A 15,428-nucleotide genomic window follows, 5' to 3' on the forward strand; every position below is an offset into this window, starting at 1 on the left:
GTCAGTATGAGGCACCTTCTGAAAAACACCACTTGAATCAGGCTGACATTGACCCCGATGTTGCTTACATCAGCTACTCTGTTTTTCTACTGTTACGTAACTTTGTAACTGTGATTGATGGCCTCGTCATATGTACTATGGATGTGTATGTGTGTGTGTGTGTGTAGGTGAAAATCAGCACAGGAAGAGCGTTCTTACTCCAGGAGACACATCCCCACTGGCTTTATTTTTATAATCATAATACGTCAATATCATCGCAGTGCAAACACTTAGTATAAAATATCATCTTTAACAAAATGTACATTCACATAAAACATCTCAATAATTACATCTTCAACAAAAGAACTTGACAAATATCCGATCATTCATAATATATCTCTGAAAAAGACTCTACAATGTACAATAATAGCTAGTAATACCTACATATAACAATTGAAACCCGTATCATACAGTATGAAAATATCCAATTTACAGGAAAAATATTGTACATTACTCCTTTCCATCAACTGTTTAAAGCAAGTGTATAAAAATCCTCATTTTTAATCTCTTAGAAACTCAAAGTAAGCATTCAAGCTACTATATAGACTTTAAAATCTATTTTAAATATTATAAGAAGTACAACATCAGTCCGTTCAGGTTATGGTGTCCAAATAAATCTCTCTAAAATCAACGATTTGATGGTTTCATGTCAGGGCACGAGTCATCATTTGGAGTTACAAAACTGTTAAGGAACAGCTCAAACAGTAAAAACACAGCCATTCAACAAAAGGAAATCCACAATAACCGTAGCCACACATTCGGTTGTGCTACAGCTCAACACGAAAAAGTTTGATATGTTTATGAAAATAGGTTGGCACATTTGAAAACCAGCTACCTGTTGACTACAGCAGGAGCGGGGAGGAGGAAGAACCCCCGGTCTGATGTCAAACCATCCTGAAAATGTCCTCAAAAGGGTTTGCACACCAAACTCATGAAGAAGACACAGGTCAAAAAAGCACCTTACATTCAAGAAGACCGCTACCTTTAGCGCATGCATGAGGACTACAATAAAATAGAGTCACCGTGGGTCCGCTGCTCGGCCTGTATGAATGTTTCATTAAAGCATGCACGTAAGAGCCACAGGCTTGCAGGCAGTGCATGCTAGAACAGATTAGAGGAGTTAATGGCTGTGGTAAGCCGTACTGTGAGTAGCATGCTATACCATAAAATAAATCATCTGGATTTGTATGAGGAAGCCAGACACAGAGGTTTGGGTGTCTCCTCATTAACATCAGTTTTCTTCTCTCTAACAAAGCAGCTTTAAGTTCATAAAAATAGTAGAACAGAATATTTTAACAATAGAAAATATTTCTTAATAAACAAGCACGCAGAAAAAGGTTTTCTTTTTTAAACATAATTCCATGAGGAAGGAATCACACTCGCACAATACAGAAAATCAGTTTTCTAAGTCATGCTTCAACTCCACAGAGATACAGACTGGTGTGGCTAGCTATGCACACTCTATTGGCTACATACACTATCAGGTCAAAATAGAATCCAGCTGGCTACAGCATGCAAGGGTGAAGAGGCTGAGATAGGAGACAAACCGCTTTATTGCTACACTTTGACGAGGAAGAATCTGGAAGTCAAGCATCACAGGGAAACAGACAGCGAACATGACTGGAATGCAGCAGTGGCATCATGCACTTAAAGACACTGAACAGCTCTGCTCAGGGAATCAAGAGCTTACCTCATGTGCCGTTGGAGGGTTAAAGTAAAGGGTGGGTATCACCGACCCAGAAATGATTGAAGGCAATGCCCTGTCGTGTTTTGGCAAGTTTATACCATTAACTGCCATTTACAATTATACATTTCATCCACTTTAAAAACATGTATCTCTTGGACAACAATGACCCCTGTAATTAATTAATCTGAATTTATGTCCATTAAATCAATGCAAGATCTAAAAGGCAACAAAAAAAATGGCAAGAAACTCATTGTGAGGAGTGGTCGCTAAGGCAACAGCACTGATTTGGTTTTATACTGAGAGAAAAGGGTCAGCTGAAGTTGTTAAAGGAATTTGGGGATATTGTTGTGAGAGGCCTGCGTGCTACACTATCGATCGTTCATTGTGATGTGTTTTTGTTTGATGCTGAGTTGTGGATGCAGCTTTCAACTCTGAAATAGAGGAGACACCCGTGGCCTTTGATTGATTACAGAGCAACGTGGCTAAAGCATCCTGTATCCCATTCATGACACTCCACGGGTTCGAGTGCGGAGGGAGATTCAGAGGGTCCGAGGCCGCCTCAGACTCCCATGATTGGTCCTAAACGCAGTCCATCCCCTAGTCAAGGACTCCCATTGGACGATCAGTGTCTCCCACAGACAATACAAAAAGAGTGGAGAACGGCTTTACTTTTTCCTGCTTGTAATAAACTCTTTTAATAAACTCTCTCTGCTACTGCCATGTTGTTGCCATCCATGCTATTTCCCCAGCTCCACTCTCATTTTCTTGTTTTCCAGGGTCGCCATGAAAACAGCATCCTTCACACCATTACTGTGGGGACAGAGGGCAGGTACCTGGTGGTGCTGGTGGAGGTTGTTGGTGTGGACATGCTCGGGCTCGGGGTCCTGATGGTAGCGTAGGTGGTCACTGCGGGGACGGGGCTCAGCCTGGTGCACACGCTGCCGTGGGTGAATGTGCTCAAACGGCGCTCAGCGTTGCCGGTCTGCTGCTGGATTTGAGACGGCCTGCTGCTTTTCCTGCACCCTTCCAAGAGGTATGTGAGCATCTGACCTTTGCCCTTCACGCTGACCTGGCCACGGCAAACAAAATTGTAGTAGTCTTTGATGAGACGATAAACATCCTCTGTCACCTGGAGAAGAAACGCAGCATGGATGAGGATTCTCAGACTTTCTTATGTTCCTCATGTTAGGAGACAATTAGCCATCAAGCTCTCAAATACAATGCCTCTTCCACTTAAAACAATGTAGATAAGGACTTGAAATTCTAACCACTCATGTCTGTACGTTAAGCATGGAGCTACAGCCATGAGATGTTAGCTTAGCTTAGCATAAAACAGCTAGCCTGGCTCTGTCCGGTTTATTCCAGTTCTGTCCTGTCTAGTTTAAAATTATGCCTACCACTCACTAATTCTCCAAAGACACCAAAACTCACTTATTAACACAATCTAATCATAAACAGATGTGTGGTTTAACAGGAAAGTTAAGTGTTGGGGCTATTACTTGACAAATACGTTTATCCATCCATGCAGCACTTCTGCACATTGTCTCAGACTACAGAACGGGTTGCCAGATATGGTGGGAGGTTTTGAATCACTGTGCAGGCCCAATGGTACCAAACAAGCAACTTTACTATAATAATGTGCCCAGCTGCTGTTTCCCAAGAAATAGTTCCAGTTAAGCTAAGTTAGTTTTTTTAATATTCTTATAGTATTTGCACCATATCTGTATCATCATGTCATGTGTGACAGTTTTCTTGGTGTCATTTTGCCTGTATTGCATTTATTGACATGATGCTGTTTATGTTGTCCCCTTGAGACTTTACCTGGTTAAACAAAGGAAAAGAAAGAAGACTGCAATGGACTGAATTTACCGTACCTGTATCTTTCCTTGTACTCCAGTGCTGTCCATCCTGCTAGCTACGTTCACTGTGTTTCCCCAGATGTCATACTGAGGTCTTCTGGCTCCAATCACTCCTGCCACCACTGGTCCCACATTGATACCTGGAATAAACACAAGAGAGCTGAAACACACATAGATTTTGATGACTCAAAAAATTGTTGAATTTCCTATTGCGAAATACCACTGCACCACAGTTCTACCCTTCAATTCCTTGTGGCATGATTTATAAGGTGAATGCATCATTAATAAGCTAGGAGCAGAAAAGATTATGACCGATCCCTCCCTGCCAGGACAGAAACTTTTACCCAATGACATGGAAGCATGGACACTACACATCACCTTCACGCAAAGTCTCCATTTATTACACATAGTCTTTATATTCTTCATGCTGTTAACTGTCCCCAGTCAGTATTTTGCATATTACATCCTCTTCGTCTTAAACACTGTACAGCTCTTTTTATGGTTAATCTTTCGACATTTTTGAGCAAATATATTTTACATATTTTTAATGTAAATTTATATTTTATATTTAACATGCAATATTTGTTTCTTTTTGTTTTCTCTTACTATTATTGTCACCGTTACACACCAAAATGTGAAAACAATCACATGCATGTTTAAACAAAGCACCTTTTTTATTGCTAAATTACAAATATATGTATCGTGTATAATCTCTGAACTGACAAGATGATCATTGCATACACAGGACATACACTGATCCTTTTTCCTTTTGGGGTTTCAATTCTGTTGATGCTAGTTCAGACCAAGAATTAGTATCAGTAGTGCTGATCACATATATGGTCCGCCTTCCATGGCTGCTGCTGTTATTCTATGCATGTCTAAAGGATTGCAAAATAAACAAAACGATTTGACTAATTACACCACAGTGATGACATGTATCTGTTTCATCTTTACAGCCACAGTTCTGAAGGTTTTAGAGGTTGGATGACAATATGGCACACGTAGACTAAGACTTTCGGCACTTTCTGGAAATCCAGAATTACGCAGATTCCCAAAAGTTGCGTTTCAGCAAAGAGGGTTTAGCCAAGCACACAAACATGCAATTTTTACACATGGAGCCCCACAGTCTGCAGACAGGATGGCACTGTATACACCAGGCTACACTGGGATTAAACAAGGGCTCCTGTTGCAGGCTCCCCACAGGATACCCAACACAATGGAACCCAGAACTTCAGTTCTCGCTGTGACGAGCTTCCTGGATGCAACGCTCTTTCTGTGATGCATTTCCTTCCAAACCTAGTGGTGCGAAAGTGCAATATGTCAGAAGCTCTGACACCAATGTTTATATAGACCTGTGTGTGTGTGTCTTGTAACTCACCTACCAACACCAAGTTTACATAGACCAGTGTGTGTGTGTGTGTGTGTGTGTGTGTGTGTGCGTGCAGGTGTGTGTCTTCACTCACCTACTCTCAGGACAAAGTCATTGTAAGACTGGTAGTTGATGGCATCCAGGACATCAAACATCTCGATGGCAAAATCTGACACTGTGCATAAATGTGAGGTGATGGACTTCTTCGCCTACGAATCAGAAAAACATGTACATATCAGTACAACACAGACTTATGCACAAACAAGCATGCTTACATCCAAGTTTAGAAGTGATATTACCCACCAGTTCTGTTCCTGTGACATGATTAAACACGTTATTATCTTCGAACCCATGGTTTTCTACCAAAGTCAAACCACCTCTGTGACTGGCTGTTCAGTTTGCGTAAAGTTTATCAGAAGTTGCAGAAAGGACTCTTTTGTTTGTCAGCTTTGTAGGATTTAAATAAACTTTATGAATGTGGAATATGCTGACGCCATAGAGGCCAGTAATCCCTCACAGAGGATTTGTGGACTGAAACGTGACGGAGTTCTAAATATCAACACCCAGAAAATAACTACCTGAAAATGCCGGGCCTCTCAAAAATGCTGTGCGCACTCTGAAGAGTTTCGAAACAACCCAGCAAACACACTATATAGCTATTGCATGTGTACCTTAGAGGCAGTTGTAGGGACCAGCCCTACAGCAGCCATGTATGTACTGCCAATAGTCTTGATTTTCTCAATATCCTTGTAGCACTCTTTGTCCATCAGCTGTAAGGGAAAAAGAAGAGAAAAGGATGAAAACAGCAGGAAAGCATTACAGCTATTACAAATTTCAAAACAAATTTGAGTAAATTGTCAGTTTAAGTTCATATATATCATAGGTTGTGATGGCAAACCAATCCAAATGCAATTTTAAATGGACTATTTTTGAGCGTTTGAGTAAATTAATGTTTTATGTTGCTGATTATAGATTCAAGTAGGCCAAAAGTCATCTGTAAGTAATTTCTCATTTTGAAAAACTTTCCCAACCGCAACCATTGCTTATTATATTGCATCAATAAACAAGTATTTTTTAAACCCTCAGTCATGGCCACAATGTCATCTTTGAAAATGACATTATGGAGGTCATATTGCAACGGAGCTTCCCTCCAGAAGATATAGTAGGCAGACAGGAAACTGCAGATTTATGCTGGAACCAAGCATTTACTCACCTCATCAAAGTCAGCGATTATCTCATTGAGCAGCCTGAGACACTCAACGCCCATGTTGTTCCCGTCCAGCTCAATGTAGAAGTCGTTGAAGTTGGCGATTGAGGCAAACAACACTCCAACCTGAGCGTATGACTGGTAGTAGAGGTCCTGGAGGGGAGAAAAGTTAAGTCAAAAATGGCCTGATCAAGCTGTAATGTAATGGTCAACGGTGTTTTTAAAAAAAGTGCAAAGAACGCCACTGTTGGAAGCAGAAAAGAAAACATTAAAGCATAGCAGGTCAGTCTTTAGGTTTGGGAACATGTAATAATATAACTTCAGTGTCCGCCTACTTGTATTTAAGTATTTTATTGTCATGGATGGATGTACACATATGAAGGAACTTATAACTCTGGTTCTGAAAAGCACTATAGAAATCAAGTTTACTTTCTAGTTTGTCAGTGCTTCCACCACATATCACAGTCTTCCTCAGCAAATGCAGCTTGACATAACCTACAGTACGTGTGGTCGACTGCAGACTGAACGCCGTCTTGTTATCACATTACTATCACAAGTAAGGTGATGACACCTCCATTTGCTGAAGAAGGGCTTTAATTTTCCTCTTGATACAAATGAGAAAGTTTTTTTTTTCCCTCTCTCTTTTTGGAAATGTAAATGTAAATCCACAGACCTCACTGTAAACGGTATTTATTTGAGCTACTTTCTACTGAAGAAACAGTCTCTATAAAATGAATAACAAATGTCCTGTTGTTTAACCAGAGTAGCAGGGACACTGTTGTTGGATTGATACATTTGTGTTGAAGTTTTTTAAAATGTCCTCTCCTGCTGAACACATACGACATTTAATTTGCTTTCACTGATGTAAACGAGACACAAACATCATAGCCTTGTTTTTAAAGGCAGGGTGCTGGACATTTTTTTTTCTTTATCCATTTATTGTAAGCCAAATTCCAAACTGTGATGGAAATTTACTGTATTTAATTAATCTTTAAACAATTACTTGCACATTCTGTTTGCTCCTTGTCAATTTATTTGTACTTTGACATATGGGATTTACAGCAGTTATGTTAATAAAAGCCATATGCACTGTAGCTGCAAATTCAGATTCAAGAGAGCTTCTAAGTCAAGTTATCTCCGACAGCAAAAGTGTTGCTATGTTACCAATCAGGTGCCATTCAGAAATATAAAACAATCAAAGAGTACTGGGACTTCAAATTTACGCCCAAATCCCAGGAACAAATATGTGTATGAAGTACAAACAAAACTAGTATGCTTGCAGGTAGCCACAGTAGTTCCACATGCAATAAAAACTCTTTCTCTATCACTGTTTTGGAGCAGTGAAACTTTGAATTCCAGGCAACAGAGTCCCACTGTGCTGTGTTGTGAATACAGTACATGGGTGAACTCAGAGGAAAGAGAGGAAGCCTTTCTATACACTGTAGCTCCAAGGGGTCCCCAATGTGGCGGAAACATGCTTCCTGACTTCCTGCCCCCAGTGTTTACTAGTCACAGCCTCAGACGATCCCTGCACCATCTGATGCATAACCCGCTGATTGTTAAAAAGAAAAGGCCAGTGTTACTGTATCTTTTCATTATTATTAACAAATCCCATGACAAAATCAAAACCAAAAATAGATTTAACCTACTTATGGCCAAAGTTTATGGCCACCTAGATCATGCTGTGCACTGTATCGAGAACCACTGTTGTATAGATACTATAAATAAGCTTGCTTTGCTTCCCTTGTCCAAAAACAAACAAACAAAAAAGCCATACTGTTGCATCTGTGTGTTCAATGTAGTTTATTCCAAAGATGACAGCAGAACATGCTCAGTAACGTCTGCCAAGATATTTTGAATAATAATAGACCGTATGTGGTTCTTCAGGGGTTTGTTGACAATAAAAATATGCTTTTATTTTTGCAGCAGTTATTCACCGGAAAAGTCTGAAGGCTCTGCTCTCGGTGTTTTGCTACTAAAGGTCAGCTACTCGTCATGTGGAGTACTATAGCTAAAAACAGCTGTATAAAGCCATTGTGATGTAATCAGAGTTTTTTCATCTTGGGATTGTAGATTTTAAATTTTTAACAGAAGTTTCTAAGTGACAAAGTGGGCACATAGAGAGGGCGGAGCGCATGAAATGCACGGACATTTACCAGGAAGAGAGGGTGTAATGTAAAGAAGCTGTCGAGGTGCATAATGGGAAACGTAGGATCCTGCATTTTTGGAGTTTAGAGACTTAAAGTCTGGATATCTCAGACTGTGATGCATCAATTTTGAACATTCTTCTTTTGATGTGTCCCTTTCAACACCTCGAACTTTATGAAAGTGCAATACTAAGTCTGGCATTAGTCTGCTGCTATCCTAAGTGTTCCTTAGGTCTGTAGGTGTCAGTCAAAGACCCCCTTGTGGTCAATGTGCCGTTTGTTATGCTACAATTTAGTCCAGATTTGGTTACAATATGCTAAACAGGCTACACTCTGGCTTGTAACATCAAAGCTGTGTCCTAATTGCAGTACTCTTCTATTTACGCAAATTATGCACTGAATACTTTGTACTATACAAAGTGTTATAATTACACAATCACCATCCAAATGAATGTGATCCTTCATTAAATCAGCATTTCCTGCTTTTGCATCTATTTTGCCATGGTAAAAGCAGATTTTTGAATCATACAATAATATAGGAGATATGTTTTTCCTGCTTATATGCAATTTAATGGAAACATTTCTAATAAAAAACATTCTGCACAAAAATAATGCATATTTTAGCATATTAATTGGACGCCTGGCAGGATGAATGGCACATATTTCACTGGTTATGGGCCATCAAGTCTATTCCTAATATTTCTGTCCATGTTGTATATTCACGCATGACTTTTAGCATGAAGATTAGGACCACAGCTTTAGTGTTTACAAAAGCTACAAATTTCCTGAAAGGATGCGTGTTTTCATCACTTCCTAAGAAAGGGGGAGGGAGCCCGAGGAAGGAACAGATCAGTGGATGTTCATCAATCAGTGGATACAGACACACAGGACTGTCAGCTCACACTTCCAGTTTAACACCACAACACACAGTCGGGGAAGCAGCATCATTGTGCTAAACAGCTGGGATATTTTACCCCTTTGAGACCCGAACTCTTCAATTATTATATATTGGACATTTTTTGGCTATATGGGAAGTTGTTGGCATACAAACACCAAACATAAAGGAAACTATCCACTTGTGCATCTTCAGTGTTATCAAAACACCCGATTACCTTGAAATGAAGATTCTAGTAAGATGAGATTTCAAACTAGCCAATAAGCACTGGTTTGGTTTTCTATAAGTCAAAAGATGCCTCAGTCATACTGTGTTAAATTTGTTTAAAAGACACAGATTTTTAGACATCTAGGCCTCTGGTTTCATGGCAGTATGGGCTGGGAGCATAAGCGGACTTAAAGACCAGTGGCAGTATGTGCAAATTCAGTGGTAATGAGACTGAAAATGTTTTTCAGGTACAACGAATCATCTGCATGGGTTGTCCCTGTAACAGCCATGTCTTCTACATCTCATGCATTTCATTACCGTTTACAGAACTTTATCACCCCTGAGGTCCAGACAAACAACTGATGACAGAAATCTGAAGTGAAACACTCGATTCATCATCTTAAAATAACGAAATTTGTCTTGATATCTCATTCCATTAAGAGGGTTATTTAACCAAATTCAGCTCTGTGTGCACGGAATAACAAGTCTAAATGAGAAATGTCTTATTTATTATGCCTAATATACTTCATGAAGGCAGCAGGAGATGGATTATATTATTCAGCAGGACTGTGTTAAAAACAGAGTGGAAAACATTATTGCAAGTAATGGAAAAATCTGGAGCACTGGCTCAGTAACTCTATCAAGCCCTGTGTAATATTTCTATAATATCCTTATATCTGGTAGAGTTTAGTACTCTACAGTGAGCTTAACATACGTGGATTCTATTATGTAATTTCTAATATCAGAATATCATTATTACCATGATATTCCTCTGTCATCAGTATTCACTGCTTTGATTTGTTAATTCATGATATAGTAACATGTATTCTGTTTTACCTACATAATAGTGAGTTTATCACATTTTTCTCTTATATTAGTCAGACTTTTCTGTAATACTAGAGTCCCTAAAGTACAAACAGTTCAAATAGTCTGAATATTTTGGTTTGTAGTTAGGGACCTAAACCCGTGTTATTGTTGTGTGGCCATGATCCCCCAACGGATTATAACATTTATTTAAAGGGTCATAAGATGAGTACCAGAGTAAGAAGTAGATAAATAAATGTGTTATTCAGAATTATGTTTATTTTTCAGACTTTTCCCTAATCTTTGCATTTTTGTTGTGTAATACTGTTTACTTTTGGCTCTCACAATCTAAGAAGGCAGCAGACACTACCATCTATAGAAAATGTGCTTGTTAAGATAGATGTCTGGGTGTCTTTTGAGCTGCAAATCACCAAAAAAGCACTTCCTGGGGTGTATCAGGAAGCACTGGGAAGGAATCTTCGCTGGCTTCAGAAGCCTTAACTCTCTTTAAACTGATGATGGCTCTTGGACAAGCCTGGACATGTCTGTGGATGCTCACCATGTTCCTGGGGTTTGACATGAGGAAGTGCTGAGCCACATGAGCTGGCAGCAGGTTGAACAGGATCCTCTTATTGTCCAGCTTCACCTTCTCCATGTCGTCTCTCTCCTCCTCCGCCTGTACACCATCAGCAGTCACGCAACACACGAAAGGAGAAGGAGAGGTGATTCCTTACAGAGTGATACGAATGTAGAAACCGATGTGTTTAAATACAATGAGCTTTTTTACAGTAGTTCAAAGCTCAAAGGTAGATGTAATTGCGTATCCTTATCACTAGAGGGAGATAATGTTTTGCTAACAAGACAAACATTCACTGGCATTCTTAAAATAGAAACATACACTTCAATTATCTATTGAGACTGCATAAGACCATGCATGCAAACACACATGCAAAAAATATGCATCATATCAAAATATTACAGACTGAAACTGAATCCTAAAATGTTTGTTTGCCAGTCCATTGAAAAAACTTCACTGTTTCCGCCCAGAAATTAGTAATATTATGCAATATTTTGTTTAGTTTTCTTAAATAATTACAAGGTGAATATACAAATTGAAAACAAAAAAATGAATGTAAAGATTTATACACTGCAAGAGAAAAAGAAATACAGAAAAAGTTGCATAATTAGTTGGTTTAAAAAATATTTAAGATTCTCAGCCAGTGAGGAGCATTTCTGCGGTACACATATAACATTATTCTGCACATACATACATACATACAATGTCTGAACTGATGCAGTAATGACAGAATAACTGACCAAAGGATCTAAACAGGGAAATACATGCTGAACAGTCAAGGTTTCAACTGTCATCTAGTAACATCCAGTATCACCGCTGGAGCTCAACTGATACTGGATTTTAAAGCTGATACCAACATGAAATAACTGACCGACATTTTTGTGTGTGTGTCTGTTGAAACAAGAAAGAATAAAGCAGTTTGCTGCAGTACAATAAAGAACAAAATTATTATTTGATACTAAGTTACCATAATCTGAATTGGAAACACATTGAATATATTTATACTGCATTGGCATGAAAAACATTACAATAATTTAGCACTTGTGTTTATATGTTTGTTTTTTTTACCACATACACACAAGGAGCACTTAGACAAAGCAGGGGCCAAACTGACTTCCCTATGATCAATGTCCAACCTGCTCTACCAAAGCGACTTACTCTTCCCTAAACACAACAGGAGCATTTTGGGGTTCAGTGTCTTGCTCAAGGACACAGCAGTAGACAGGAGGATCAAACCACCAACCATACAATTACCAGCCGACCTGCTCTACGACCTCAATTATAGACATACATGACTAAATAAGACTTTATTGCAGTGCACAAGAACACTGTATGCCCAAACACATTCATACCTGAGTAGCCCAGAGATAGTCCAGCCGTAGCTTCAGGTCCAGCTGTCTTGAATGCAGAGCCAGAGCTCCAGAAAACAGCAAGACAGCCAACACAGGATCGTACCCTCGTGTGTGGAGAAACCCTCCTCTGAAAGACACACACACAGAAACAAAATGGGTTGTTTCTTTATGTTTGATTAACTTTGTTATTATAACAAAAACATATAAGACATATACTGTACAGTCCCTTCCAAAAGTATAGGAACAGTAAGGCATTCCTTTGTTTTTGTTGTTCACTGAAGACATTTGGGTTTAAGATCAAAAGATGAGTCTGAGACAAGAGTTCAGAATTTCAGCTCTCATTTCCTGGTATTCACATCTAGATGTGTTAAACAACTCAGGACATACCAACCTTAGTTTGACTAGTCCAAGTTTTCATCCTTGGTTCAAACCTATAAAGACTGCATTTCCTGTTAAAGAGGATAAACCAACATGAAGACCAGAGAGCTGTCTGTGGGAGAAAAGCAAGCCACTGTCAAGCTGAGCAAAGAAGGAAAATCGAACAGAGCCATTGGACAAACATTGGGCAGAGCAAGCACAACAATTTGGAATGTCCTGAAAAAGAAAGAAACTACTGGTGTACTGAGCAACAGACGCCCAACAGGTCGGCCAAGGAAAACAACAGTAGCTGATGACAGAAATATGGTGAGAGCTGTGAAGAAAACCCCCAAAACATCAGTAAGTGACATCAGCAACGACCTCCACAGTGCAGGGTGAAGGGATCACAATCCACTGCTGGAAGAAGACTCAGAGAGCAGAAATATAGAGGCCACACCACAAGATGCAAACCACTCATCAGCAGGAAGAATCGCAAGGCCAGATTGAAATTTTACAAAGAAGTACAGAGATGAGCCACAAACGTTCTGTAACACAATCTGATGGACTGATGAGACCAAGATTAATTAATAAACACCCCGAAACAAACAAGAACTGAAAGAAGCTGCGGTAAAAGCCTGGAATAGCATCACAAATGAAGAATGCAACAGTTTGGTGATGTCGATGGGTCGCAGGCTTGAGGCAGTTATTGCAAGCAAGGGTTCTGCCACCAAATATTAAATGTTATTTACTTTAAGATTATTTGATCTATTACTTTTGCTCACCTAAGAATGCTGTGGTCTGATACAAACGGTGATATGTCCTAAGTTGTTTAACACATCTAGATGTGAATACCAGGAAATAAAAGAAATTCTGAACTCTTGTCTCAGACTCATCTTTTGATCTTAAACCCAAATGTCTTCAAATTCAAATTAGCTTTACTGGCATGAATGTATAACAACAATATTGCCAAAGCATCATACAAACTACAGTGAACAACAAAAACAAAGGAATTTGCCTTACCGTTCCAATACTTTTGAAGGGGACTGTAAATTAAACCATATATTGGACCACAAACGCTGATCTTTTTCATGTTAAACTGCACATCACGCATGCAGCTCAGTCTCACCCCACGGCTTGGCGATAGCCACTGGTCTCCATGACGACGGTGTAAGTGACAGAGAGGAGGAGGAGCAGGAGGATCTTGGGGACCGAGGAGACTCTGAGGTAGGGGACAATAGTGAGGGTGCCGGCCACGCAGGACAGCAGGGCGTATGCCATGTTGGGACAAGCTCTGTCGGCTGTTGTGCTGTTGGCATCTGTGGGGACGTCCTCCACTGAGTCGCTGGAGTTCATCCCAACTCTCCCCCAAGGAACACATCCCACCTGGGGGAAGGGATCACAATAAAGTGGGTTACATAAAAATACCAACCTAAAATTAAGCTTCTATCAGTTGGACACTGTTTATGATGATGCAATAAACTAAACTTTACTTTATTTAATGAACTGTATGAAATGAATTGTTAGCTTTGGCAATACTGTTGTTTAACATTCATGCCAATAAAGTTGAATTGAACTGAATTGAATATAATTAAATTGAACAGAGTAGCTGTTTATATTATTAATCAAGTAACAAGAAAATGATATAAAGACTAAATTAGTTAGCTTTAGAGGTGTGGGTAGACTGATTTTACTTTGGACAGAGCCATTCTTTTTTTTAGCCTTTATGTAGCTAAGCTAATAGCATTCTAGCTGTAGCTTAATATTGAAAATGACAGATATATCGATCCTATCAACTAACTCGCTGCAAGAAAGCCAAGCGGGAAGCTTCCAGTCAGCAAACTGATGACAACGCGAAGTCCCTTAAACCTGCATTCTATCAAACGGCCAGCAGGGGACGACTCTTCTGGTTGCAAAAAGAAGTCCCGGCTCCGTTAGAAATAATGGGAAAATGACCCTACTTCTCAGCTGAATAATTACCTCAGTAAACACTTTCCTAATGAGTTTATGGTCTCAATCAATAGACCATGAAGCAGAGTATGCTTCAGGGCGGGATTATCTATGATTGACAAGTCGTTACCAGGGCGACCTGTCAATCAGGCTAGAGTGACTCGTACCCACGGCACTGTGTAAATTTTACCAGCGCTATTGAAAAAGCTTATTAGGATTTGGCTGTTCACTTTCTCTGGTGAGTAGATTTAGTTTTAAGACTGTTGTTCCCTAGACAGTTAGCTCCACCGTCACAATGCTAGCATGTTGATGTTTAGAAGGTATATTGTTTATAATATTCAATATTTTAGTTTAGCTTGTTAGCATGCTAACACTAATTTTCTTGTATTATTATTTATTATTTGTACATTCAGTGAATTATTTAAAATGTAAGGTTCTGGGGGTGTTTTGCATTTACAAAACAATCAGCAACAAAACAGCTGGCTGTAAATTAGCAGGGCCATCCCTTCCCTACATCCGTGCCGCTACACCTTTGCTTTACTGTATTTCAGTAGTCACACACCCACACACAGACACACACATCAGAGCCTGACTGAGTTTTGGGGCTGATGTTGATATCAACCGATTTTATTTTAATGGGTATTTTACACTTGAACAACAAATGTTTAATTCTTCTGAAGATCTGCAGGACCATCTGCTTGGCTGTGATGTGTAACTTTGTCAACTCATGTACAGCAGAGACTTGGTGAGGGTGTAGTCTGCTGGATGAACAATGAAATGATATTTTAACCCCCCCATGTAGCATTTATGAGCAATTAATACATTCTTTGCAGCATACTATAACACGTTCACATGCACACTGATGTCTCCCAGTTTCAATCATTCGTTTACATTAAACATAGAGAAACCTGGTTATTCATATCGCGGTATACATGATTCTGATCATCTACAATGGTGCAGACATGTCATGACATGTCATTA

General features: G+C 39.4%; 1 protein-coding gene across 7 annotated transcripts in view; it reads right to left on the reverse strand.

Annotated features, from left to right (window-relative positions):
- Positions 1 to 191: 191 nt before the first annotated feature.
- The window catches only part of adcy1a (adenylate cyclase 1a), a 59,759-nt gene continuing 44,522 nt past the window's right edge, over positions 192 to 15,428 (reverse strand). For 6 of the 7 annotated variants that reach the window (XM_046050458.1, XM_046050460.1, XM_046050457.1 and 3 more), the window contains 8 exons: positions 13,627 to 13,883; positions 12,144 to 12,270; positions 10,774 to 10,890; positions 6,168 to 6,314; positions 5,626 to 5,724; positions 5,049 to 5,163; positions 3,601 to 3,725; positions 192 to 2,855 (listed from right to left, as the gene is read on the reverse strand). In XM_046050458.1, the coding sequence (XP_045906414.1) occupies positions 2,526 to 2,855; positions 3,601 to 3,725; positions 5,049 to 5,163; positions 5,626 to 5,724; positions 6,168 to 6,314; positions 10,774 to 10,890; positions 12,144 to 12,270; positions 13,627 to 13,883 (1,317 nt within the window). In that variant the 3' untranslated portion in view covers positions 192 to 2,525. Of the gene's footprint in view, positions 2,856 to 3,600; positions 3,726 to 4,687; positions 4,882 to 5,048; positions 5,164 to 5,625; positions 5,725 to 6,167; positions 6,315 to 10,773; positions 10,891 to 12,143; positions 12,271 to 13,626; positions 13,884 to 15,428 lie in introns of those variants that run through there. The other variant, XM_046050461.1, reaches the window with a different exon arrangement.

The sequence above is a fragment of the Micropterus dolomieu genome, linkage group LG05, assembly GCF_021292245.1.
Source record: "Micropterus dolomieu isolate WLL.071019.BEF.003 ecotype Adirondacks linkage group LG05, ASM2129224v1, whole genome shotgun sequence".
Taxonomy (NCBI): domain Eukaryota; kingdom Metazoa; phylum Chordata; class Actinopteri; order Centrarchiformes; family Centrarchidae; genus Micropterus; species Micropterus dolomieu.